The sequence below is a fragment of the Muscardinus avellanarius genome (genome assembly GCF_963383645.1).
Source record: "Muscardinus avellanarius genome assembly, chromosome: 3".
Lineage (NCBI taxonomy): Eukaryota > Metazoa > Chordata > Mammalia > Rodentia > Gliridae > Muscardinus > Muscardinus avellanarius.
Window position 1 is genome coordinate 139,669,208 of NC_137788.1, and position 24,704 is coordinate 139,693,911.

The 24,704-nt window shown below is 52.0% G+C and overlaps 1 protein-coding gene across 4 annotated transcripts; it reads left to right on the forward strand.

The window, feature by feature from the left end:
• Positions 1-5,302: 5,302 nt before the first annotated feature.
• PPCDC (phosphopantothenoylcysteine decarboxylase) lies at positions 5,303-24,451 on the forward strand (the record flags this gene model as incomplete). Of its 4 annotated transcripts, XM_080692657.1 has the most annotated exons (5): positions 5,303-5,469; positions 19,742-19,837; positions 20,717-20,845; positions 23,843-24,011; positions 24,366-24,451. In XM_080692657.1, the coding sequence occupies exons 1-5, from the start codon at positions 5,335-5,337 to the stop codon at positions 24,449-24,451; spliced, it is 615 nt and encodes a 204-aa protein (XP_080548783.1). In that variant the 5' UTR covers positions 5,303-5,334. The 4 variants fall into 4 exon arrangements, with proteins under 4 accessions (XP_080548783.1, XP_080548785.1, XP_080548784.1 ...); XM_080692659.1 differs by lacking the exon at positions 20,717-20,845; XM_080692658.1 differs by lacking the exon at positions 19,742-19,837.
• Between the last annotated feature and the right edge of the window lie 253 nt (positions 24,452-24,704).

Sequence of the window (24,704 nt, forward strand, 5' to 3'; positions counted from 1 at the left end):
TCAGCCTCCCGTGTACTGGGATTCCAAGCGTGTGCCACCACGCCTGGCTTATTGATAAGTTTAAATAAAGCGTCTGCTAATGCCAAACTCATGATATACAGAAAGCAACTTGTAATCTAGAGAAAAGGGCAATTCTCAGTACACATCAAGGACAGACACAGTACAAAGAAGGAACGTCCACTTGGGCTCATTTCTGATATCAGGACCTTGAGATAATCCTGCAGGAATTCTCCTCTCCACAGTTCACGGTGCCTGCCCAGACACCCAGGCTGAGAAACTTAACTCTTGATGGTCTGCAACGGGAGTCCCGGCGTGTGCCACCGTGCCTGGCCCTGTAACTCTTTCTGCTTTTGAGGAGTTCCTGTGAGTGCAGCAGAGCCCAGGGACTGAGGTACTGTGTACAGCTTCCTTTGCTGTGCTAAAAAAAAGTTGGCTCTAAAAGGACCTGGGTAGAGTAACAGACTTCCTGGTTTGAAATTTGATATTTGAGAGCAAACACAAAGAACTATTGGCTTGCACTTTCCTTTGTTCTCAGATTGAACCATTCGACCTTGCCTTGGAATGTTGGTTAAATGATTCAGTTTTTTTTTTTTTAGGTAATGGGGATAGAACCCAGGGGCATTCTACCTCCCAGTTACACCCCTAGCCCTGATTTTTTTTTTTTAATTATTTACTTTGAAATAAGGTCTCACTGAGTTGCAAAGGGCCTCACTAAGTAGCTGAGGCTGTCTGAGAACTGCAATCCTCCCATCTCAGCCTCCCAAATGCTAGGATCACAAGCATGCGCCACCACACCCGGCTTAGCTTTTATTCTTCAACTATATCATACACATATACACACCTACATCCTTTTCTTCTAGAAAGGTAGGTAGGCCTTAGCACAGCTCACTCAGTGAGCTGAGGAGTGTCATCTTGAGGTGTGTCACCGACGGTGGGAAGCCGTTGAAGTCACCAGTGTGGATTCCTGCCCCAGCGTCAACTGATTGCTTCCTGTGACCTATTACCTAGGAATTTCATTAACTTCATGTGGAGAAGGTTCAGGGGCTACAGATGAAATTAAGCTCCTGGTTTTGCAGGAATATTCCTTAGTAGCACCAGTTGGCTGGGGTAGAACTGGATCAGGATTTGTGATCCCACAGGTTGGTTTCCCTGGAGGATCAAGAAGTGCCTCTGGCCGGGCGTGGTGGCGCACGCTTGTAATCCCCGCGCTTGGGAGGCACAAACCGGAGGATCATGCAGGTTCGAAGCCAGCCTCTCTGGCTTAAGAGACCCTGTTTCCAAATAAATAAAAAAAAATATATATATATAAAAATCGGTCTGGGCATGTAGCCCACAGGTAGAAGGGCTTCCAGGAACTCCAGTACCACCAAAAATAAATAAATAAATAAATTAAACCTTTTTTAAAAAAAAAAAGAACGTGCCTCTGTCACCTGCTGACGTGCTCTGGGGAAGAAGTTTGCAGCCCTGTGGACCTTGCCAGTTGCTTACTGGGCTCTCCAATTCCTGATGGACTCAGCTCTCTATTTCTGAGCAAGTGTGGCCCTGGCTGGGGCCCAGAAGTGAAACAAAGATGGAAATTGCTGGCAAATGCATTTGGGGGGATTGTGCTGTAGGGAACTCGCCCGTGCTGAACCTCTGATAAGAGGGTCTGGGCCTTGGGAGACCCTCCCAGGTGAGGTAATGGAACCAAACATGATCCTCTGTTCACATGGGTGTATATGGGTGTATGCCCAAGTGCTGCAGGCAAATTCTGGGCACAGAGGCCCTATGGGTGCCCAGCCAGGGAGTTAGCCAGGGGCAGCTCACCAGCACTTCTTCCCTAATGTCTGCTGGGTTCCCTTCTGCTACTGATTCTTCTTCCTTTTTTTTTTTTAAATCTCACTGAATTGTGGAGGGCATGGCTAAGTTGCTGAGGCCGGCCATGAACATCTGGTCCTTCAGTCTAAGCCTCTCAAGTACTAGGATTACAGGAGTATGCCGTCACACCCGGGGTCCCCCCCCCCCTTTTTAAAATATTTATTCTTTTATTGATGCATTGTAGTCTCACATCAGAATATAGTTCAGATGATTCTTCCTTTTTTGAGTGAGGGTTTTTTTTTTTTTTTTTTTTTTTTTGTGGGTCTGGGGATGGAACCCAGAGGCATTTGACCTCCGAGCTACACACCCTGCCCAATTTTTTATTCTTTTTTTTTTTTTTTTTGGTGGTACTGGGGTTCCTGGAAGCCCTTCTTCCTCCGGGCTACACTCCCAGACCTATTTTTATATTTTTGAAACAGGGTCTCTTACGCCAGCACGGCTGGCTTCAAACCTGGCTTCAAACCTGCGCGATCCTCCTGTCTCCCGCCTCCCAAGCGCGGGGATTACAAGCGTGCGCCACCACGCCCGGCCCAATTTTTTATTCTTTATTTTGAAACAGGGTCTCACTGAGTTGCGGAGGGCCTCACTAAGTAGCTGAAGCCGTCCGCGAACCACCATCCTCAGGTCTCAGCCTCCCAAATGCTGGGATTACAAGCGTGCGTCACCACGCCCGGCTATTTGAGTGAGTTTAAAACCTCCTGCCTTACACAAAGAGCTCCTTCCCACTGTCACTCATGCCTTGACTCAGGTTTTTGCTAGAGGGAGTGTCAGAGATCAACCGGTCGCGTCTGCATTTCTCATAGGAGAAAAGAGGTTCGGGGAAGGAATGACCCTGCGCGAAGGTTAGTATCGGGTCAGGAGGAGAACCGTGGCAGGGCCCAGGGCTCTGGTTCATAGGCCAGGTCCTTGTGCTCTGCCCCACAGTTCCTTAGAGGGTACAACTTATTTGTTCAGCAGACTCCTGATAGTGCACTAACAGGTGGTGATTAGATCTGGTCACACCTCTCAGGAGGCTGCTGGCGAAGGGAGAGAAAACAAAGCCAGTGTACAACGGAGTCACTGGTCACCGAAAAGATTCGTGCCTGAGAAGGACCCATCTCAAATGATTTTAAGTGTGACTCCTGTTTTTTCAAGCTCATCTACAGATTCCTCGAAGGCGGCAGCTTTGTCTTGTACAGTTCCTTTGTCCAGAGCTCCACAAAGTCAGTCCTCGCTGGTTTATGATAATGGAGTGTGGTTTGCTGGCCCAGCCTGCCGGAGTATAGTTGGTATGCCTCTCGGCTGTATTATCATGGACACTCAGCTGGGCTCGGCACACGCCAGTGCTCCCAGCTTCTGGAGAGGTTGATGCAGGAAGACGGAAAGCTCAAGACTAGCCTGGGCAATTTAGGAAGAGCCTGTCTCAAAATAAAAAAGAAGGGCTGTGGGTGTAGCTCAGTGGTAGAGCCAAGCATGAGGCTCTGGGGTTCGGCCCCCAGTACCAACCAGCCAACAAAAAACCCGGGAGCACTTACTTGTAGCAGCATCTGAGAGCCGGGGGGCACAAACCAGCCCCTTATCTCGTGGGGGGGGTGCTCCTTCTGCGTCATGTTGTCTTCTCCTGTATTTTGGTTTGTAGGTTGGTGCTCTGCTTAATCGACAGGGACAGGGACAGGGTCATAGAGGCAGATCTTAGCTCCAAAGAGCACCGGAACCCCTGGTTCCCCAAGTTCTACCTCACAAGTGTTTTGGGGACCCAGTCCCCCCTTGCCACTCCCTTCAGTCAGTCAGCCTGGCCCACCTCAGTGGTTCCTCTTTCTCCTCAGTCTCTCCACCACCATGGCCCCTCTGTATGGCTGCCAGCACCATCTTTTTCAAATCAACACTTGTTGCTCAGAGGCATGGTGGTGCACGCTTATAATCCCAGTATCTGGGGGGCTGAGATAGGAAGATCTCAGGTTCAAGGACAGCCTCAGCAAGTAGTGGGACTCTCATCAACCAAAAGAGACCCTGTCTCCAAATAAAAATAAAACAGCTGGGCGTGGTGGCGCACGCTTGTAATCCCAGCATTTGGGAGGTTGAGACCGGAGGATCCGGTTTGCGGACAGCCTCAGCTACTTAGGCCCTCTGCAACTCAGTGAGACCCTGTTTCAAAATAAAGAATAAAAAATAGGACAGCTTGGAGGTCGAATGCCCCCTGGGTTTCATCCCCAGACCCACAAAAATAAATAATAAAATAGAGCTGTGAGTGTAGCTCAGAGGTAGGAGGCCCAGTTTAAGAACTTGTTCCTTAGCCAAGCATGGTAGCACACAACTATAATCCAGTGCTTGGGAGGCAGAGACAGGGGGATGGCAAACTTAAGGCCAGCCTCAGCAATTTAGCAAGACCTGTTTCAAAATAAAAAGGTGTTGGTGCATGCCTATAATCCCAGTGCTTGGGAGGCTGAGGCGGGAGGATGGATAGTAAGTTCGAGAACAGCTTCAGCAATGTACTGAGACTCTCAGCAACTTTAGACCCTGTCTCAAAATAAAAAGGGTTGAGGGTGTAGCTCAGAGGTAGAATGCCCCTGGGTTTTGGTTCAAGGAAGGAAGGAAGGAAAAGGAGAGGTGGAGGAGGAGGGAGGGAGGGAGCAGAGCTAGGGATGTAGAATGACAAAACAAAATAAAGAAACCAACTTCCTTAGTCAGGCATGGTGGCACACTCCTGTAAACCCAGTACTTAGGAGGCTAAGATAAAGGATCGCAGGTTCAAGGCCAGCCTCAGCAATTTAGTGAGACCCTTCGCAACTTAGCAAGACCCTGGTTCAAAATAGAAAAAAATAAAAAACAAAACCAGGGCTGGGAGGGTAGCTCAGAGGTAGAATGCCCCCAGGTTCGATTCTGAGTACCAAATAACAGAACAAAATAAGAAGGGCTGGGGGCTGGGGCTCAGGGGTAGATGCCCCTGGGCTCACTCCCTAGTGCCAGAGCAAACAACAAACACCCTCACTGTCACTGCTCTTGCCTTTCTAGCATTACCTGATTCTGCACCTTCCCTCCTTTCCTTCCCATACCCTGCGCTCAGCCTCACTGCTCAGCTCCCCAGACCCAGCCCTGCAGCCCTCTTTCAAGTCTCTTCCCCTTTGTGAAATGCTCTTTCTCTGGGAAAAGCATCTTCCTTCTAGACTCAACCTGAATGTCATCTTGTCTCTGAAACACTCACTGGACAGCCACAGCAGGTCCAGCCTTCTTCACAGCTCCTGACACCTTGCGCTGTAGGCTGTGAATCCCCCCTGTACGGAAGGGTCTTTCTTATCCCATAATACTCCCAGGAGCCGGGCCTGCTGACCCCCTCAGCATCCCCGGCATCTGGCCTGGGGTCTAACATGATGTGCTCTCTAAGCCTTTTGGTTGAATGTGTGAATGAAGGGGGTGTCTTTGTTCTGTTTAAAACCCTGACAGAGCTCTGTGAAGTCCCGGCTTGGCAGGCTTCCAGAACTTGGAGCCAACAGAGCCCCCATGGAACCAGGAGTCCCACATCCAGCTGTCACATCCTCGGCAGAGAGAAGATTTCGAGTTCTAGTGGGTGTCACTGGAAGTGTTGCTGCCCTGAAGTTGCCTCTTCTAGTGTCGAGGCTTTCGGACGTCCCTGGGGTGAGTATCCTCTCTAGGCTAGCATGGCAGGCTCTAGCAAGGAGTCCTCGTGTCTGGAGCAGCCTGCTTCTCTGCAGTGTGTGTGGGTTTCTCACTCGCTCTTTTCTTTTCTTTTCCTTTCCTTTCTTTTCTTTTCTTTTCTTTTCTTTGGGTTTGGGGATAGAACCCAGGAGCATTCGACCTCCGAGCTACACCCCTGCCTTATTTTTTATTCTTTATTTTGAGATAGGGTCTCACTAAGTTGCAGAGGGCCTCACTAAGTAGCCGAGGCTGTCCGTGAACCGCACTCCTCCAGTCTCAGTCTCTCGAATGCTCGGCCTTTCTTTTCTTTTTGATACCAGGGGTCTCAAACCTGAGCTCCTCTATCTCAGCCTTCCAAGTACTGCCCTTTCTTCCTTCCTTTCTTTTTTTTTTGTATGTGTGTGGTGCTGGAGGTTGAACCCAGGGCATTCTACCTATGAGCTATACTCCCAGTTGTGTTTTTAAAAATTATTTATTTATTTATTTACGGTACTGGGGATGGAACTCAGGGGCATTCTACCTCCAAGCTACACCCCTAGCCCCTGTTTCTTATACTTTATTTTGAAATATGGTCTCACTGAGTTGCAAAGGGCCTCACTAAGTAGCTGAGCCTGTCTGCGAACCCATATCTTCCTGTCTCAGCCTTCCAAATGCTGGGATTACAAGTGTGCACCACCACGCCCGGTTCTGTATTTTTTTTTTTTTTTTTTTTGCAGGTTTGGGGATGGAACTCAGGGGTATTTGACCTCCTGAGCTACACACACTTTACCCTATTTTTATTCTTTTTTAAAATTTTTAAATTAAAAAATTTTTTTTGGTGGTACTGGGGATGGAACCCTTTTACCTCCTGGCTACACTCCCAGACCTATTTTTCTATTTTTTATTTGGAAACAGGGTCTCTTAAGCCAGCGAGGCTGGCTTTGAACCTGCACGATCCTCCTGTCTCCACCTCCCAAGCACGGGGATTACAAGCGTGCACCAACACGCCCGGCTTATTCTTTATTTTAAAATAGGGTTTCACCCTGGGCTTGGGAGGCTGAAACAGGAGGATCGTGCAGGTTCGAAGCCAGCCTCGCTGGCTTAAGAGACCCTGTTTCCAAATAAAAAGTAGAAAAATAGGTCTGGAAGTGTAGCCCAGAGGTAGAAGGCCCCTGGGTTCCATCCCCAGTACCATGTAAATCATTCATTCAATCAATCAATCAATCAATCAATCAATCCGGGTTTCACTAAGTTGTGGAGAGCCTCACTGAGTAGCTGAGGCTGTCCGTGAACCGCGATCCTCCGGTCTCAGCCTCCTGAATGCTGGGATTACAAGGGTGTGCCACCACGCCCAGCTCCAGCTCTGTATTTTTATTTTTTATTTGAAAACAAGGTCTTGCTAAGTTGCTGAGAGCTAATTTGCTTAGATCCTCCTATCTTAGCCTTCCAAGTAGTGGGATTATAGATGTGTGGCACTGAGCCTAGCTTGGCTTCTTTTTTCTTTTCTTTTCTTTTCTTTTTTTTTTTTTAATGGTACTAGAGATTGAACCTAAGGACATTCTACCTCTGAGCTACAGTCCCAGCCCTATTATATTTTTTACTTTGCAGCAGGGTCTCACTAAGTTGCTGAGGCTGTTCTTGAACCTATGATCCTGCTTGGCTCAGCCTCCCAGTGCTGGGATTACAGGCATGCTTCACCATGCCTGGCTCTTCTTTTTCCTAATCATAGTGTTTTGGAGGTCCTCTCTGTGTGGGGCATACAGGAGACACAGGAGCTAGATTAGACTAGATGCTCCGGAGCAAGCCTGAGGAGCGACGGGGAAAGGACACTGTGAACACAGCGTCAGGATCCCCATATCCTGCCCCTGGAGTCCAGGAGGCCCTGTTGGGGAGGCTGTCTGGAGGAGTGCTGGAGAAGTGCAGTGGGGTCTCAGGCTCCCTTGTCCCTTGGCCTCTACTTTTACTCCATCCTCAACACCGCAGCTCTGTTCTCCCTTCTTATTAGACACCAGGATTTCCTGTTAGTCAAATGCACTGAAACCTCAGGGATTCCATGTTGCCTACAGTTCTGGTTTCAAACTGGTTCAGATATGTCCCAAGAGCTACTACTGTGTATTGAGGTCGGGAACTCTGGCCCTCTGTTCTTGCCCTGGCCACTTCAACTTTGATTGGTTTTATATATTGGGGCTCTGGGGCAGAGATTCAAAGCCTTAAACAACGTGAGGTCTGAAAGTGATAGCCCCACTGCCTAGTCTGCCCTCCCGACTCCATTGTGGGTCTGTCTCACCTCCTGCTGCCCCCCTCCACTGTGATGACCTTAGTTCATCACAGTGAACTGCCAAGCTGTACCACCCACTCTGCTTAATTACATGCAAACCTCCACTTAAATACCTTCCCTGAGCTGGTTGTGGAAGGCTGAGACAGGAGGATACAGGTTCACAGTCAGCCTCAGCTACTTAATGAGGCCCTGTACAACTTAGTGACACCCTGTTTCAAAATAAAGAATAAAATAGGACTGAGGGTGTAGCTCAGAGGTAGAATGCTTCTGGGTTCCATCCCCAGTACCACAAAACAAAACAAAAAAACAAAAAACACCTTCCCTGAGCTGGGTGTGGTGACCCATACCGGAATCCCAGTACATGGATGGCTGAGACAGGAGGATTGCAAGTTCGAGGACATCATCAGCAACTTAGCAAAACCCTTAGCAACTTAGCAATACCCTGTCTCAAAATAAAAAATACGAAGGTGTAGCTTGGAGGTAGAATGCCTCTGGCTTTAATCCCGAGTACAGAAAAAAGCCTTCCCTTCCTGTCCCCTTAATACTCAATTGACATGGAACCAGAGGTTGCCTTGAACACCATTCATCTTAGGGTTGGGAGGTGTTGTGTTGCTGGGGTTAGCTGGGCATGATGGTGCACACTTGTAATCCCAGTACTGGAGAACTGAGACAGGAGGATGGTAGGTTTGGGGTCAGATCCAGCAATTTAGCAAGGCTCTCTGCAACTTAGACCCTGTTTCAAAATAAAAAATAAAATAAGGCTAGGGTTGTAGCTCAGAGGTAGAATGTCCCTGGGTTTCTTTTTTTTTTTTTCTTTTTTTTTTTTTTTGGGTGGTTCTGGGGGTGGAACCCAGAGGCTTTCTACCTCCAGGCTATACTCCCAGACCTTTTTTATACTTTATTTGGAAACAGGGTCTCACTAAGTTGCTGAAAGCCTAAGTAGCTGAGGCTGGCTTCGAACCCCGTGCGATCCTCCTGTCTCAGCCTCCCAAGAGCGGGGAATTACAAGCGTGTGTCACCACGCCCGGCGCCCCTGGGTTTAATCTTAGTACTACATACAACCCCCGCCCCCAAAAAAAAAAATATTGCTAGGGCCTTTTCCTTATTTGTGTCTGCTCAGCACTTATGTAGGGTGGCCCAGGCAGCTGTGCCTGGCATGCCCAGCAGAGGGCGATGCTCCCTTACAGATGGTCACATGGGGCCGTCCAGCACTGGCTGGAAAGGCTTGTTTCACTTCTTTTTTTTCTTTTTTTTTTTGCTTTTCAGAACTTTTACCAGAAAGTCACCCCCCCCACCCCCCACTCCCCACCCCACCCCCCGCATCAGGCATGAAACTACCAGCCAGGGATGCCAGCCAGGCCAGAGGAGGGAGGGAGGAGTGCTAGTGGCTGCTTTGAGACCGGGCACTGAGGTTCGGGAGTAGTGCTGCTGGGGACAGGCCGCCCCTCCTGTGGCCAGCTAGAGGCTTGAGGGCGGGATGCCCGGAAGGGGATGCAGCAACTGGACCGCCACCACCCCAGGGGAGGGAGGGAGTCTTGCATGCAGTTCCTTTTCTCATAGCCCAGAGCAAGTGAGTTTCCGGACAGTGTGGGTGGGGGCAGGGAGTCTATCCCAGGAAACAGATGGGCAGCCTCAGAACTAAGGGAAATAGCCGCCCGCCACTCCCTCCAGTCCCATGCAGCCAGCACTCGCAGGGGTGTGACGGAAGGGTTGCTTGGGGGCAGGGCAGCTACCCCCCCCCAGGGCCTGTTAGCTCGGCCCCCTGGGAGGACAGCCATATCTGGACTAGCCCTGGCTCTACCTCTCAGGCTGGGTGAGGCTCAGCCTGAGCGAGGCAGCTGGAGGGAGGGAGGACTCCTTACTCTGCCCCTTAGAGCTGCCTTCCTTATTTTATTTTTATTTTTGGGTACTGGGGATTGAACCCTGGGGCCTTCTTCCTCTGAACTGTACCCCCAGCCCATTAATTTTTTATTTTAATTTGAAACAGGATCTTGCTAAGTTGCTGAAGCTGTCCTTGAACCTGTGGATCCTCTTGTCTCATCCTCCCAACTACTGGGATTATAGACATGTGCTGCCACACCAGGATTACCTGCCTTGCCTTGCTTTGCTTTGCTTTGCTTTGCTTTGCTTTTCTCTCTTTTCTCTCTCTTCTCTTCTCTTCTCTTCTCTTCTCTTCTCTTCTCTCTCTCTCTCTCTCTCTCTCCTCACCTTTCTTGTAGTACTGAGGATTTAACTCAGGGGCAATCTACCTCTGAGCTACACCCCCAGCCCTATTTTTAATTCTTTATTTTGAGCCCCACAGTGTGAGGCGTCCAGGGGGAGCCGCAGTCCTAGAGGTCGCAGACCAGGGCGACTGAGGGCTGACAACGAGGGGTGGAGTTACACAAGACCCCCTCTCCTTTGCAGCAGCTGGGGAGAGGCGCTGACAGCAGCGAAGTCTTTTTTTTTTTTTTTTTTTTTAATTAATTTATTTTTTAAATTGGTGCATTGTAGTCATATATCAATCACATTGGAGTACAAGACTTGAGAGGATATACAAGCACACATCATCCAATTAGCCCTCCTCCAGCCCCCGTCCCATTCCCTCCCCCTCCCTCCATCCCACACTTCTTTGGTGATTTACTTTGATACATTTGTTTATGTACCTCCTGCATTTTAAAGAGGCTCCGTCCTCCAGTATTACATACCCTCTGATTGATCACATTAGTTGCTTCACTATAGGGCCCTTTCTATAGCTCAACCTCTTCCTGTTGCCCTTTTCCTCCTAGTTATTGCTGATTAAGAGAAGCGTCTGATTTATATTTTCTGCGATATTTCTCTGTGCATGCTGCGTTGCAAGTACCAATCCCACTCTTGATGGTCCCAGTAGTGGCCTGGCTACTCAGTGGACTGATCCAGACCTCGCTGGCTCACGCAGCGACCTTGCCTCATGGGAGGACCCAGTTCTGGTCTCGCTGGCCCCTGAACCGGTCAAATCCCTAAGCTGGCTTTGGTCCCGACCTTGGAGGCCGCAGGAGTGAACTTGCCTCACGCCAGGCTCCGATGCTGGCCATTGGCCCCTGCACCGGTCTAACCCCTTGGCAGGATTCCAATCCCGGCCTCGGAGGCCCCAACACTGGTAATGCCTCACGGCAGGCTCCGATGCCGGCCTCACTGGCCCCAGCACCGGCCTAACCCCTTGACAGGCTCTTATCCTGGCCTCAGAGGCCCCAGTACCGGCCTTGCCTCACGGCAGGCTCCGATGCCGGCCTCGCTGGCCCCAGCACCGGCTAACCCCTCGGCAGGCTCTTATCCTGGCCTCGGAGGCCCCAGTACCGGCCTTGCCTCACGGCAGGCTCCGATGCCGGCCTCGCTGGCCCCAGCAGCGGCCTAACCCCTCGGCAGGCTCCGATCCCGGCCTCGGAGGCCCCAGCACTGGTCATGCCTCAAGGCAGGCTCCGATGCCGGCCTCGCTGGCCCCAGCACCGGCCTAGCCCCTTGGCAGGCTCTTATCCTGGCCTCGGAGGCCCCAGTACCGGCCTTGCCTCACGGCAGGCTCCGATGCCGGCCTCGCTGGCCCCAGCACCGGCCTAACCCCTCGGCATGCTCCGATCCCGGCCTCGGAGGCCCCAGGACTGGTCATGCCTCATGGCAAGCTCCGCTGCCGGCCTCGTTGGCCCCAGCACCGGCCTAACCTCTCGGCAAGCTCTTATCCTGGCCTCGGAGGCCCCAGTACCGGCCTTGCCTCACGGCAGGCTCCGATGCCGGCCTCGCTGGCCCCAGCACCGGCCTAACCCCTCGGCAGGCTCTTATCCTGGCCTCAAGGCCCCAGTACCGGCCTTGCCTCAAGGCAGGCTCCGATGCCGGCCTCACTGGCCCCAGCAGCGGCCTAACCCCTCGGCAGGCTCCGATCCCGGCCTCAGAGGCCCCAGTACCGGCCTTGCCTCAAGGCAGGCTCCGATGCCGGCCTCGCTGGCCCCAGCACCGGCCTAACCCCTTGGCAGGCTCTTATCCTGGCCTCGGAGGCCCCAGTACCGGCCTTGCCTCACGGCAGGCTCCGATGCCGGCCTCGCTGGCCCCAGCACCGGCCTAACCCCTCGGCATGCTCCGATCCCGGCCTCGGAGGCCCCAGCACTGGTCATGCCTCACGGCAGGCTCCGCTGCCGGCCTCGTTGGCCCCAGCACCGGCCTAACCCCTCGGCAAGCTCTTATCCTGGCCTCGGAGGCCCCAGTACCGGCCTTGCCTCACGGCAGGCTCCGATGCCGGCCTCGCTGGCCCCAGCACCGGCCTAACCCCTCGGCAGGCTCTTGTCCTGGCCTCGGAGGCCCCAGTACCGGCCTTGCCTCACGGCAGGCTCCGATGCCGGCCTCGCTGGCCCCAGCAGCGACCTAACCCCTCAGCAGGCTCCGATCCCGGCCTCGGAGGCCCCAGCACTGGTCATGCCTCAAGGCAGGCTCCGATGCCGGCCTCGCTGGCCCCAGCACCGGCCTAACCCCTTGGCAGGCTCTTATCCTGGCCTCGGAGGCCCCAGTACTGGCCTTGCCTCACGGCAGGCTCCGATGCCGGCCTCGCGACAGCAGCGAAGTCTTTGAGCCCTTAGGTGAGGGGCAGGGGCAGCAGGGAGGGGCAGCCCTGCCTCCAGAGGGGCCCTGAGAATAGAGGGTTTCTGATGCTCAGACTGTGGACAAGTCGGTTCTTTTTGACTTCCATTTTCTTTTTTCTCAGCGGTGAAGGGGAGGCGGGTACTCAAATGATCCATGGCCAGGTCCTCTTCTGACCCTGGGATTGGGAGATATTGTCTCTGAGGGCAGAAGGATGGAGGACCCAAGGTAGCCGAAGGGAAGGTACTGTGGCCGGAAGCTTCGCAGTTTTCATGTCATGGGCAGCAGTCGTGTCTGCATTACACCCCAGCCACTCAGCCCAGGCGCGACGGCAGCTCTTCAAGACGCTGTCAGGGGAGCTGAGCGCCAGGGGGCTCCCGGAGTGAGAACAGTTCCCACTGAGGAAGTTGGCCCACTGTGGGCTTAGAGGAGAATACCTTTCTAGAAAGTCCTCAGGACGTCCAGGGCTCCCAGGGGTGAGGGGAAGAGGGCTTCGCTCATATGTAGTTTGAAGTAAATGCCACTTTTCTGGAGGACCATTTGGCAATATAGAGAGAAATTTAGAATGTCTGTATTCTTTAATTTACTCACAGGATTAAGCCCTGTGGGGTGTATTTACAAAGTTCACCGTATGTACAAGGATTTCATAAAAACCTTGATAATAACTTCAAAACAAAACTGGGAACAAAATGTCCAACTATAAAGAGCTATGGTGTGCTTACAGCGTCGCCTCTCAATGGGCTCCTAGGCAGTGGTTCAGAATAATGGGGTGAGGCTGTCAGTGCTGGTGGGGGACAGGCCTCAGGAGAGGACTGAAATCAGCAGGCCTTTCATTGCTTTTTATTTTTTTATGGTGTTGGGAATTAAAACCAGGAGAATTCTGCTACCAACATATACCCCCAGACCAGTTAGTTTGTTTATATATTTATTAATTTATTTTGTGTATAGTACTAGAGATTGAACCAACTGGTATTCTACTTCTGAGCTATACCCCTAGACCTATTTTATTTCATTTATTTATTTATTTATTTTGCAGGTTTGGGGATGGAACCCAGGAGCATTTGACCTCCAAACTATACCCCCCGCCCAATTTTTTATTCTTTATTTTGAGACAGGGTCTCACTTAGTTGCAAAGGGCATCACTAAGTAGCTGAGGCTGTCCAAGAACCGTGATCCTCTGGTCTCAGCCTCCCGAATGCTGGGATTACAAGCGTGCGCCACCATGCCCAGCATGAGACCCTGTTTCAAAATTAAAAATAAGCTGGGCGTGGTGGCGCACGCTTGTAATCCCCATGCTTGGGAGGCGGAGACAGGAGGATCGCACAGGTTCAAAGCCAGCCACGCTGGCTTAAGAGACCCTGTTTCCAAATTATATAAAATAGGTCTGGGAGTGTAGCCCAGAGGTAGAAGGGTTTCCAGGAACCCCAGTACCACCAAAAATAAAAAAAAAAAAATAAAATAAAGAAGAAAGAAAGAAAGAAAGAAAGAGAAAGAAAAAGAAACAGGGTCTCATTAAATTGCTGAGGCTGACTTTAAACCTGTGATCCTTCTGTCTCAGCCTTTCAAGTACTAAAGATTAGAGGCATATGCCACCATGTCCGGCTTGATTTTATTTTAATTAATTAATTTATTTGTTTCTTGTACTGAGGATTGAACCCAGAGGCATTCTACCTCTGAACTATACTCCCAGCCCTATTTTATTTATTTATTTATTTATTTATTTATTTATTCATTTATTTATTTATTGCAGTGCTGGGGATTGAACTCAGGGGTATTCTACCTCTGAGCTATACCCCCAGCTTTATTTTAGTCTTTATTTGAAACAGGGTCTTACTAAGTTGCAGAGGGCTTTATAAGTTGCTATGGCTGGCTGCAAACTGGTGATCTGCCTGTCTTAGCCTCCTAAGTATTGGGATTACAAGCGTGCACCACCCCCACACCCAGCTTCTTATTTTTAAATTTTGAAATAAGGTCTTACTAAGTTGCAGAGGGCCTCGCTAAGTTACTAAGGTTGTCTTTGAACCTGCGATCCACCTGTCTTAGTCTCCCAAGTACTAAAATTACAGGCATGTGGAACCATACCCAGCCCACTGCTTGTTTTTGTTTAGTCTTCAGCTAAGAATGATATTTACTTTTTTTTTTCCTTGATGTTGCTTGGAATTGAATCCAGGGTCTCATGTATGCTAGGCAAAGTACTCTACTGCTAGGATACATCCCTAGCCTCAACTTTTACTTTGTGTGTGTGTGTGTGTGTGTGTGTGTGTGTGTGTGTGTGTGTGTTTTAGACCTATTTTATTTTTTAATTTGGAAACAGGGTCTTGCCAATTGCTGAGGCTGGCCTTGAACCTGTGATCCTCCTGTTTCAGGATCCCAAGCACTAGGATTAAAAGCATGAGCATGTGGCGGCAGTGGGGGGTGGGGGATTGGGGACTGAACCCAAGGATGCTTTTTATTGAGCTATGTTCCCAGACATTTTCATTTTTTATTTTGAGATAGGATCTCACTAAGTTACCCGGGCTGGCCCCAAACTTGCAGCCCAGCCTGCCTCAGCCTCCTGAGTTGCTAGAATTATAGGCGTGTACCACTGGGCTCTACTCAGATTGGGATTCTTGTCTCTTCAGCAGAGAAAAGGAAACCAGACCTGTCCATTGGTTTCAGGAAGACATCTCTGTAAATGCTGGGCAAATGCACACAGTTTATGTAATAGGGCCAGGCCTCAGTCACACCACACAAAGAAGTTCAGATTCAAAAATATTAGATATAGGCGGGGCGTGGTGGCGCACGCTTGTAATCCCCGCGCTTGGGAGGCAGAGACAGGAGGATCGTGCAGGTTCAAAGCCAGCTGTGCGCACTGGCTTAGGAGACCCTGTTTCCAAAATTAAAAAATGTAAAAATAGGTCTGGGAGTGTAGCCCGGAGTAGAAGGGCTTCCAGGAACCCCAGTACCACCAAAAAAAAAAAAAAAATATATATATATATATATATATATATATACATACATATATATACATATATATATCATATATACATATATATGATATAAACACTGAGCCAGGCAGGTGGTGCATACCTGTAATCCCAGTCCTATGGGGAGCTGGGATAGGATGATGGCAAGTTTGAAGCTAGCCTTAGGAACTTAGCAAAACTCCCAGCAGCTTAGTGAGAACCTGTTTGTTTTGTTTTGTGGTGCTGGGGATTGAACCCAGGGGCATTCTACCTCTGAACTACACCCCCAGCTCAGTTTTTTATTCTTTACTTTGAAACAAGAGTTTCACTGAGTTGCAGAGGGCCTCCCTGAAGCTGAGGCTGTCTGTAAACCCGGATCCTCCTGTCTCAGCCTCCCAAGTACTGGCATTACAAGCGTGCGCCACCATGTCTGGCCCATTTTATTTTTTGTTTGGAAACAGGGTCTCACTAAGTTCTGAAAGCCTCACTAAATTGCTGAGGGTGACCTCCAACCTGCGATCCTTCTGTCTCAGTCTCCCAATTACTTGGATTACAGGTGTACACCACTGCACCCAGCTTGACCCTGCTTAAAAAATTAAAAAAGGGCTGAAGTTTGCTTGGAGTAGAATGCCCCTGGGTTCAATCCCCAGCACAAAAGAAAAAAACCCTAAAACCAGCCCCCCAAGATAAAACAGAAAACTGTTCTCAGGGGTCTCTGCAGGGCAGCAAGCACGGAGCTGACTTTCAGGATTTCGTTAGTGTATGGGGGGCTGTGTGTGTTTGCGTGTGCGCCCTGGTATAAGGGAGACTGTTTTAATTAATGTCCAGTCTTGGCTCTGCCAGACCCTACAAGGTGTAAGAGAAGCCATGAGAGTGCTGCCGCAAGGCATTTCTGCCCTCCAGGACTCCTTGGCATTTGCTGGGTAAAGGTCAGGGTGAATGAGTGAATAGTTTGAACTGTTTAGTATCCCAGAAGGTAATACAACATGCTTTTTTTTTTTTTTTTTCTATGTATACTAACCTAGGACCCAGCCCTTGGCTCCCAGAACCTCTTGGCTGGGTGAGTGGAGAGGAAAGAACGAAGCCTGTGGGGCTGATGAGTAATATCAGTGGCATCCCTCTAAAACTGGAAGAACTAGCCTGGGCCTGTCTGGGGCCAGGTGATGGGGTCCCCATCACTGCAAGCCGAGGCCGGGGAGGGGGCAGAGGATGGGCGCGACCATCACATACTCTTCCTAGTACTCTCTGGGTGAAGACGTGGACCTGGGAGGATGGATGACAGAGGCTGGGCAAAGCCCTTACAGGAAGTGAGTGGAGAGCAGACGAGTCAGTAGAGCCAGGAGCCCCAGAACTTTTGCAGTTTTTCCTCAGCCTGCTGCTGTGACAGGTCTGCCCCATGCTCTCTGACTTTGCTCTCAGGTGCTGTGTAGACCACATCCACCATGCTGGGCATGGTGTCTCTTACCTGTAATCTTAGTACTTGGGAGGCTGAGACGGGAGGATCGCAGGTTCCAGGCCAGTCTCAGAACTTCATAAGACCCTGTTTCAAAATAAAGAATTAGCCAGGCGTGGTGGCACACACTTGTAATCCCAGTGCTTGGGAGGCTGAGACAGTAGGATCACACAGGTTCAAAGCCAGCCTTAGCTACGTAGTGAGGCTTTTAGCAACTTAGTGAGAGCCTTTTTCCAAATAAATATAAAATAGGTCTGGGTGGGAGTATAGCCCAGAGGTGGAAAAACCCCTGAGTTCTACCCTCAGTACCACAAAAATAAAGAAAGAAAGAATAAGCCAGGCATGGTGGCAGACACCTGTAATCCTAGTACTTGGGAGGCTGAGACAAGAAGATTGCAGGTTTGAGACCGGCCTCAGCAACCTACTGAGACTCTCAACAACCTAGTGAGACCCTGTTTCAAAAGAAAAAAAGTGCTAGGGGCGTAACTCAGAGGTAGAATGTCCCTGAGTTCAATCCCTAGTACAAGAAGGAAGGGAAGGAGGGAAGAAAGAGAAGAAGGAAAGGACAGTCTATCCCCTGCCCTATGCAACAGGCAGGAAACAACTGAGGCCCTGCCGACGGGGCCTCAGGGAGACAGGAGGGGTGGCAGATGGCATGTCCATCCAGAGAGGCCAGCCCGACCCAGTGCCACCAAGTCCTTTTAAGGAGGAATGTGGATCTAGTAGCACCAGAGCTTTCAGTCTGTCATGAGAAGCCAGGAAGTTGAATTTCATATTTGAAATCTCCTAGTTTTTATGTTAGCTGAAAAATGTCTGTCACCTGCTGCAGGACATGTGGCGTGTCTGCAGACTGGCCCTGTCTACACACTGCTGCCCTTGCCCGCTGCCCTGGGTTGTTGCCAATGCGTCCATGCCACCCTCGACTCTGTCCTCAAGAATAAATGTCCTCTCCTGACTCAGAGTTCCCCTAAAGTGTGTTTTCCTGTACCCTTCCCTTCCCAGACACTTCCTTTGGGCCCTTCTGTTACTTTGCCAGCTAGTTAGGCTGACATCTTGTTGGACAAACGATGGACAGCCCATCTTGGGCTCTTCACAGTGAGTGTATGCACTGGTTCTCACAGCTGTTCCATTAAGATCAAAAGCCCTTCCTTCCTTCCTTCCTTCCTTCCTTCCTTCCTTCCTTCCTTCCTTCCTTCTTTCCTTCTTTCCTTCCTTCCGTACTAGGGATGGAACCCAGGGGCATTCTACACCCCAGCCCAGTGTTTTTTTTTTTTTTGGTGGTACTGGGGTTCCTGGAAGCCCTTCTACCTCCGGGCTACACTCCCAGACCCATTTTTACATTTTTATTTGGAAACAGGGTCTCCTAAGCCAGAGCGCTTGGCTGGCTTCAAACCTGCGCGATCCTCCTGTCTCTGCCTCCCAAGTGCGGGGATTACAAGCGTGCGCCACCACGCCCGGCTTTTTTTTTTTTTTTTGTAGTACAGGGGCATTCTACCTCTGAACTACATCCCCAGACCTCTTAATTTTTTATTTTGAAATAAGATCTCACTAGATTGCTAAGAATCTCGCTAAGTTGCTGAGGCTGACCTTGAACATGTGATCCTCCTGACTCAAACCTCCCAAATACTGGGGTTACAAGTGTGCACCACCATGCCCACATCTCCACCTCAATCAATCTTTCTTTCTTTCTTTCTTTCTTTCTTTCTTTCTTTCTTTCTTTCTTTCTCTCTCTCTCTCTCTCTCTCTCTTTCTTTCTTTCTTTCTTTCTTTCTTTCTTTTTTGTGGTACTGGGGATGGAATCCAGGGACTTCTATCTTTGAGCTATACCCCCAGCCCTATTTTATTTTTTATTTGGAAATAGAATTTCTCTAAATTGCTAAGAGCCTCACTAAGTTGCTGAGGCTGGCTTTGAACCAGCAGTCCTCCTGTCTTCTCCTCCCAAGTACTGCGATTGCAGATGTGCACCACTGTGCCCAGCTTTATTCTTTATTTTTTTGTGGTACTAGAGATGGAACCCAGGGGTATTCTACCTACAAGCTGTACCCTCAGCCCTATTTTTTATTCTTTATTTTGAAACAGGGTCTTACAGTTGCAAAGGGCCTCACTAAGTCTTTGAGGCTGTCTGCAAACCACAATCTTCCTGTCTCAGCCTCCCAAGTGCTAGGATACAAGTATGAGCCACTACAACTGGCTCCATTCTTTATTTTTAAACAAAGTCTCACTTAGTTGCTGAGGCCTCACTAAGTTGTCAAAGCTGTTGTTTGTTTGTTTTGGTGCTGAGGATTGAACCGAGAGGCATCCTACCTCCAAGCTATACCCCTGGCCCCATTTTTTTTCTTATTTGGAAATAGGTTCTACTAGGTTACCAAGAGCCTCGCTAAGTTGCTCCGCTGGCTTTGGACCTGTGATCCTCCTCCCAAGTACTGGGATTACAGGAGCATGCCACCACGTTGGTAGCACTAGCGTTCAATGGATGGGGCCTATGAAGGGAAACTCATTCTCCTCTACGAGTGTAGAATACACAGACTTGGTTTTCCAAGAGCCTGTCTGCAGCCTGAACTTAAGAGGCCTTGTTCCTAGAAGTAGACTGCCTTCCCCGGGGCTGGATGCACCTTGACCTGCAGGGGGCAGGGCTGCTGTGCGCCACAGAACTCAGGCCAGGTGGCCCCTCCTGCCTGCGGTGGCCTGGCAGCCCAGTTGCCTCGAGCTCCCTTCCTGTCCCCTGGCTGCTGCTGCCTTAGGAAGAGCCTGCCACTTTATACACATGGGGCAACTGGCGACTCATTCCTCAGCAGCCCCTCAAAGGGAAGGGAACCTGCCTCCACCTGGCAGGACCTGACCTTTGGGTGACAGCAGAAGTAACTGCAAACTTGGGGCTCCCTGCTGAAGAGGGAAGCCCTCTCCAGCCAGGCTGCAGGAGCGGCTGCCTGCCCTGGCCCGTAGCCTCCAGGCTCGAGGCTCTGGTAACAGTTTCTCCCTCTCTCTCCCCCTCCCTCCACTTTTTCTTGGTGACAGCTGGAAGTCATGGTGGTCACAACTGAGAGAGCCAAACATTTCTACAGCCCCCAGGATCTCCCCGTCACCCTCTACAGTGACGCTGATGAATGGGAGGTCAGTGCTGGGCCCCTGGGGCCGGGCTGCGTTACATTTCCACCAGCGGGACAGAACTGTCCTCCCTGCGGCCTGGGGCCTGACAGCCAGAGCAGACAGGCTGGGCTCGGTCGGTCAGGGCCATCTGGGCAGAGGCGATGAGGAAAACATCTGTCCAGCTGCTGGCCTGCCAGAGGTCTGCGGTCCTCCCCCTCCCTCCTTCCCACCCTCGGCAGAGCAGAGCACAGCTTTGGCTCTGTGCCTGAGGCTGAGTGCTTATCTGAGTCCTTGTGCTTATCTGGACGGATGAAACCACAGAGCAGCTCTGTTCCCACCACCCTGGTCCACGGGCTCCCAGCGTCAGGACAGCGCCTGACTTCCCACGCCCCCCAGGCTCTGCCTTTGCCCCTGCGGAGGGCGGGCACTGCCTGCGTCACCCGGCGCCGAGTGTGGGCCTCACAGGGATGCCCTGCCAGGCGCTTTTAAACATTCTCAGTCCTGAACATTTTTGGCTGGCTTGTCCTCCCCACCCCACCCCCGCCGTCTCTCACCGCCCAGAGTCCTTCCACTGGCTCGGACAGTCCCAGTATCCGCCTCACGCAGGCAGGCCAGGAGCTCCCTGCCAGATGTCAGTTCTCTTGAAAACCAAACCATAAAGGGAATAGCTCAGAGATACAAAGAGCGCTTGTTTCCTCAGGCCTGGTTTCTGTCAGGCCGCTGGCTCCTCGGCCAGTGCTTGCCAGCCGTGCTGCAGGAGGAGCCCTGGTGGACTGGGCAGGGAGGTCAGGTGGTCTCCCTCGGGTCCCTGGCCTGTACCTGGCCTGCTCTGGTCCCCCTCCCACATACACACACCGAGAATGACGGGCTTGGTGACCCCCCCCCCCATCCTCCCTCTGCCAGATGTGGAAGCGCCGCTCTGACCCGGTTCTCCACATTGACCTGCGGAGATGGGCAGACCTCATGCTGGTGGCTCCTCTGGATGCCAACACTCTGGGGAAGGTGGCCAGTGGCATCTGTGACAACCTGCTTGTGAGTGACTCCCTGCTGCTGCATCCCTCCCTGGGCCTCACTCCCAGCTTGCCGAATTGCAGACTTCCTTATACTAGGAAATCTAGTACTGTGGGAGCCAGGGTTGCTTGGGAGACCACGGTCCCCTGGGCCCACTACTCTCTGGCAAGTGGGCAGGAGGCCTGGCCTGGTGGGTCAGCTGGACTCGCAGGTGCGGCTCAGGAGTGTCCACCTTTTACCTGCATCTTGGTGCTTAGCCGGGTGCCCACCCCCGGCCCTCTCCCTCCTCATGGGCCGCCTGGATGTGCTCTGCATCGATGTCCCTGCTGCTTCACCCCCCGGCAGCTCTGTCTTCCCCAGGATCCGGGTATACTTGTAGATAGTCAGATAAGGGTTCCTCACAGATCCCTCTTACACACTCATCTCTAGCTTCAGCCCCAAGGCTGAGACTCAGATCCCCTCTATACTAGAGAAAGCACAGAGAGGAAGAGAGGAGAGAAGCAGGGAAGAGGTGACTGCCGATGGCTGGTGGAGAGAAAGGAGAGTCCTGCTCTACGAAGCAGGGACTGACTTGGGCCCAGGAGACCTCCAGGGAGCTGTCACCCTTAAAGAGGTTCTGCCTTGTTTCCGTGGTCATGCTGGGGATCTGGGTGTGATTTTTCTCCTCCCTCTCCCTGGTTGCCCCTTCCCTCATTTATTGAGTTTTCACTGCCCATGGCCATACTAAGGACACAGGGAGGACTCAGTCTGGAAGAAGAAGCTTTTTGGTCGCCTGTGCGGGTGGGAGAAGACTGTCCCCTAGTGAGTGGTCTGGACTTAAATGACCTATCAGTCCTTTGGCAGTGGATGACTGCCCTGCTTGGGGCTGGGCATGTGGTAGGCATTCAATAAACACTGCACATATACAGTAGAGAGTCATTTTACTTTTGTAAAGAGCCAGGAGATTTTTTAGAGTTTAATATGGTGCAGAAGGTGAAATCTCAAGCTGGGTCAGGATTTGGGGGGCTCAGATATGAGGTTACAAACCTCATCTGCTTGTCAGTGGGAGCTTAGGGTACTCCTCGGGGACCATGCTGGTGACGTAAGCATGCCCTGACTGGGAGCACAGGGTGAGCAGGATGCACCCTGATGCTGCGGTGGGAGCAGGCGGGGCAGAGCTGAGAGCGGCATCATCAAGGCCTCTTCAGAGTTTGAACAGTCAGCATCCTTGGTGTCTGGTCATGTCCTTTCTCGGAAGCTGTCCTTGCTGAAAGGAAGTGGAGCTTCCTCTCAGGTCTTCTCTTCCTCTGAGCTCTTCTTTTCTAGTGCCGTGAGAGCAACATGCTAGATGTGAGCCTACACCCCTGGCCTCCAGACCCTCAGCCTGGAGATGTCCATTTTTGTCTGCCCTCTGCCCACTCAGGCCCTGACCCCTTGCTTGCACCAAACAGGCAATCAGATCCAGAAAGTGGGATTATTCCCTAGGCCACTGGCCAGGCTGGGCACTTGCCTTCTGACTGGGATCCAACCTTCCCCCTGCCCAAGTGGATTCCCAGGGCTAGAGCCCGCGGTGCTGAACAAAAGTGGCCATGGGAACTGGTGCCCTCTCTCCTCTCTCCTGCTGCTGGCAAACTTGGAGGCATTGTGGTTTGTCCAGGAAGCACTGAGCTCCGAGAGGAGGTAGGCGCTGGGTTTCTGCTCGGGTTCATGTACTTTACTTTGGGGGTGCCTAGAAGCCCTGGCCCAGCCCCACCCCCACACAGAGCAGTCAAGGGCTCTTCTAGGTATCTGTGGGACTTCTGCAGAAGCAGCAGGTGGCATGGGGCCAAGAGGAAGTGTGACTGAAACTGCAGTCATAGCCCAGTTGCACATTGAGAGGACGTGGTGGGAAACCCGTGCTAGTGTCTGGGCTGACGCAAGCAGCCAGATCCCGAGGCTGTCTGCTGTCCCAGGAGAGGGCAGGCGCTGGCCCGTGCGTGGCATTGTTCTCTGTGAGCTCCCCCCTCCAGATGGGCTTCATTTCTGGGGAGGAGTGTTCTAGCCACTGTTCCCTGTGGGCTTGCAGCTGGGTGGAGGTGCCTGGTGCAATCAGAGCATGGGGAGGGGGGCTTATTTCCCCTGGGACAGACCCTGGCCCAGGGAGTCTGTGCCTAGAGCCATAACAGGAGCCACTGTTCTGCAGCCTGTGCTTGGGCCAGGTACGGTGCTAACAGCTCTGAAAGTACTCGCTTCCTCCATCCGCACAGCCACCCAGTGAGGGGCCCTTTTGCAGAGACGAAGCGGAGGCCCTGACATTAATAACTTGCCCTGGTTCTCACAGCTAGTGAAGTAGAGCAGTAGGATCTGGTCTCAGGCCTGTAGGACACAAGGCCCCCAGCCTTGAGGACTCTGTGAGCTGGTTGGGTCCTTTTCCAGCTGCTCTGGTCGGTGGCGGGGTCGGATGGTGCTGCTTCGGGAGGTGGTAAGGCTGCCCAGTGAGATGGGACGTGGCACAGGGTGACGCTTGTGTCGAGTCGTGTTTCTCCCCCAGAGAGCAGTGCCTTGCCCGTCTGTGAAAGGGGACAGTGCTTCCCTCGCAGGGTCACGGTGAGGAATCCTGAGACAGCCATCCTGAGACGTTCATCCTGCGTTGGATGTTTTCACTGTCAAGGTTTAATTGGCCTGGAAGTAGAGCTGGCGCTGGGTAGGCCTCCTTATGAGCAGGCTGGTTCCTAGCGTTCGGGTGAACCTGAAAGCTCACTTCCTGCTCCCCAGGGCTGCTTCCACCCGAGAGGCCCAGCCCCATGGAGCAGGCTGTGGCTTGGCCTCAGGGAGACCGCATGCAGGAGGAGGTCTGCTGGTGGTGGCTGAACACTCGCCTGAGGAGAGGTGGTGAGGGTCCAGGAGCCCTCATGCCCAGGGACGTGCGGCAGTGTGCAGCACCGGCGGCGCCCAGTCATCCCAAGCCCATATTGCTGGCTGTGGCCAGGAGGACAGTGGAGGGTTGGGAAGGAAGGGCGGGGAGGGGTGGCAGGCAGAGCAGCCCCCCTGTCTTCACAGACCTGTGTCATCCGGGCCTGGGACCGCAGCAAGCCCCTGCTCTTTTGCCCCGCCATGAACACGGCCATGTGGGAGCACCCTCTCACCGCGCAGCAGGTGGGCCAGCTGAAGGCCTTCGGCTACGTGGAGATTCCCTGTGTGGCCAAGAAGCTGGTGTGTGGAGATCAAGGTGTGCGTCCTGGCTGTGGCCAGGCTCAGCTTCGGGGTCGCTTATGGATTCACGTCTGGCCTGACACAACCTTGGTCAAAATTATTCTCTAGAAAAAGAGAATCCTAATTCCCTCTCTCAGCATCGTTAGGAGGCGTGAGATGCACGTGTAAGGTGCTTGGTGTGGCCCTAGCCTGCAGCTCACACACTGCCAAGCATGCCTCTCGGAGCGATTCCCGGGGCTGTGTTGGGCTAGGGTAGGACAGACCTGGCCTTCTGAGCCTTGGGCGGTGGGTGGGGTGCAGCAGGCAGGGGCTGCAGGGGCTGTTGGCCTGTTTGGTCCACCCTTGTCCAAAGCACAGAACTTTCTCCCAGGTCTGGGGGCCATGGCTGAGGTGGAGACCATCGTGGATAAAGTGAAAGAAGTCCTCTCCCAGCACGGTGGCGTCCAGCAGAGCTGAACCTGGATTCCTGTCATGGATGTACCGCTGCACTCTGTGTCTTCAGGCTGAGCTGGCGAAGAAGGACCTCTCAGCAAAATATGGTGAAGACTCCTGCATCTGCTGAGAAGTCCGACCTGCTCCAGGTGACACTGGACTGAAGGCCCAGGTCCCAACTACTTTCCACCAGGAGATGCCTCCTTTCTGCAGCCCTCCCCTCTCCTCCTGAGATGCGGACAGCAAGCTGGAGGGGTGAGACGTCCTGCTGTCCTTG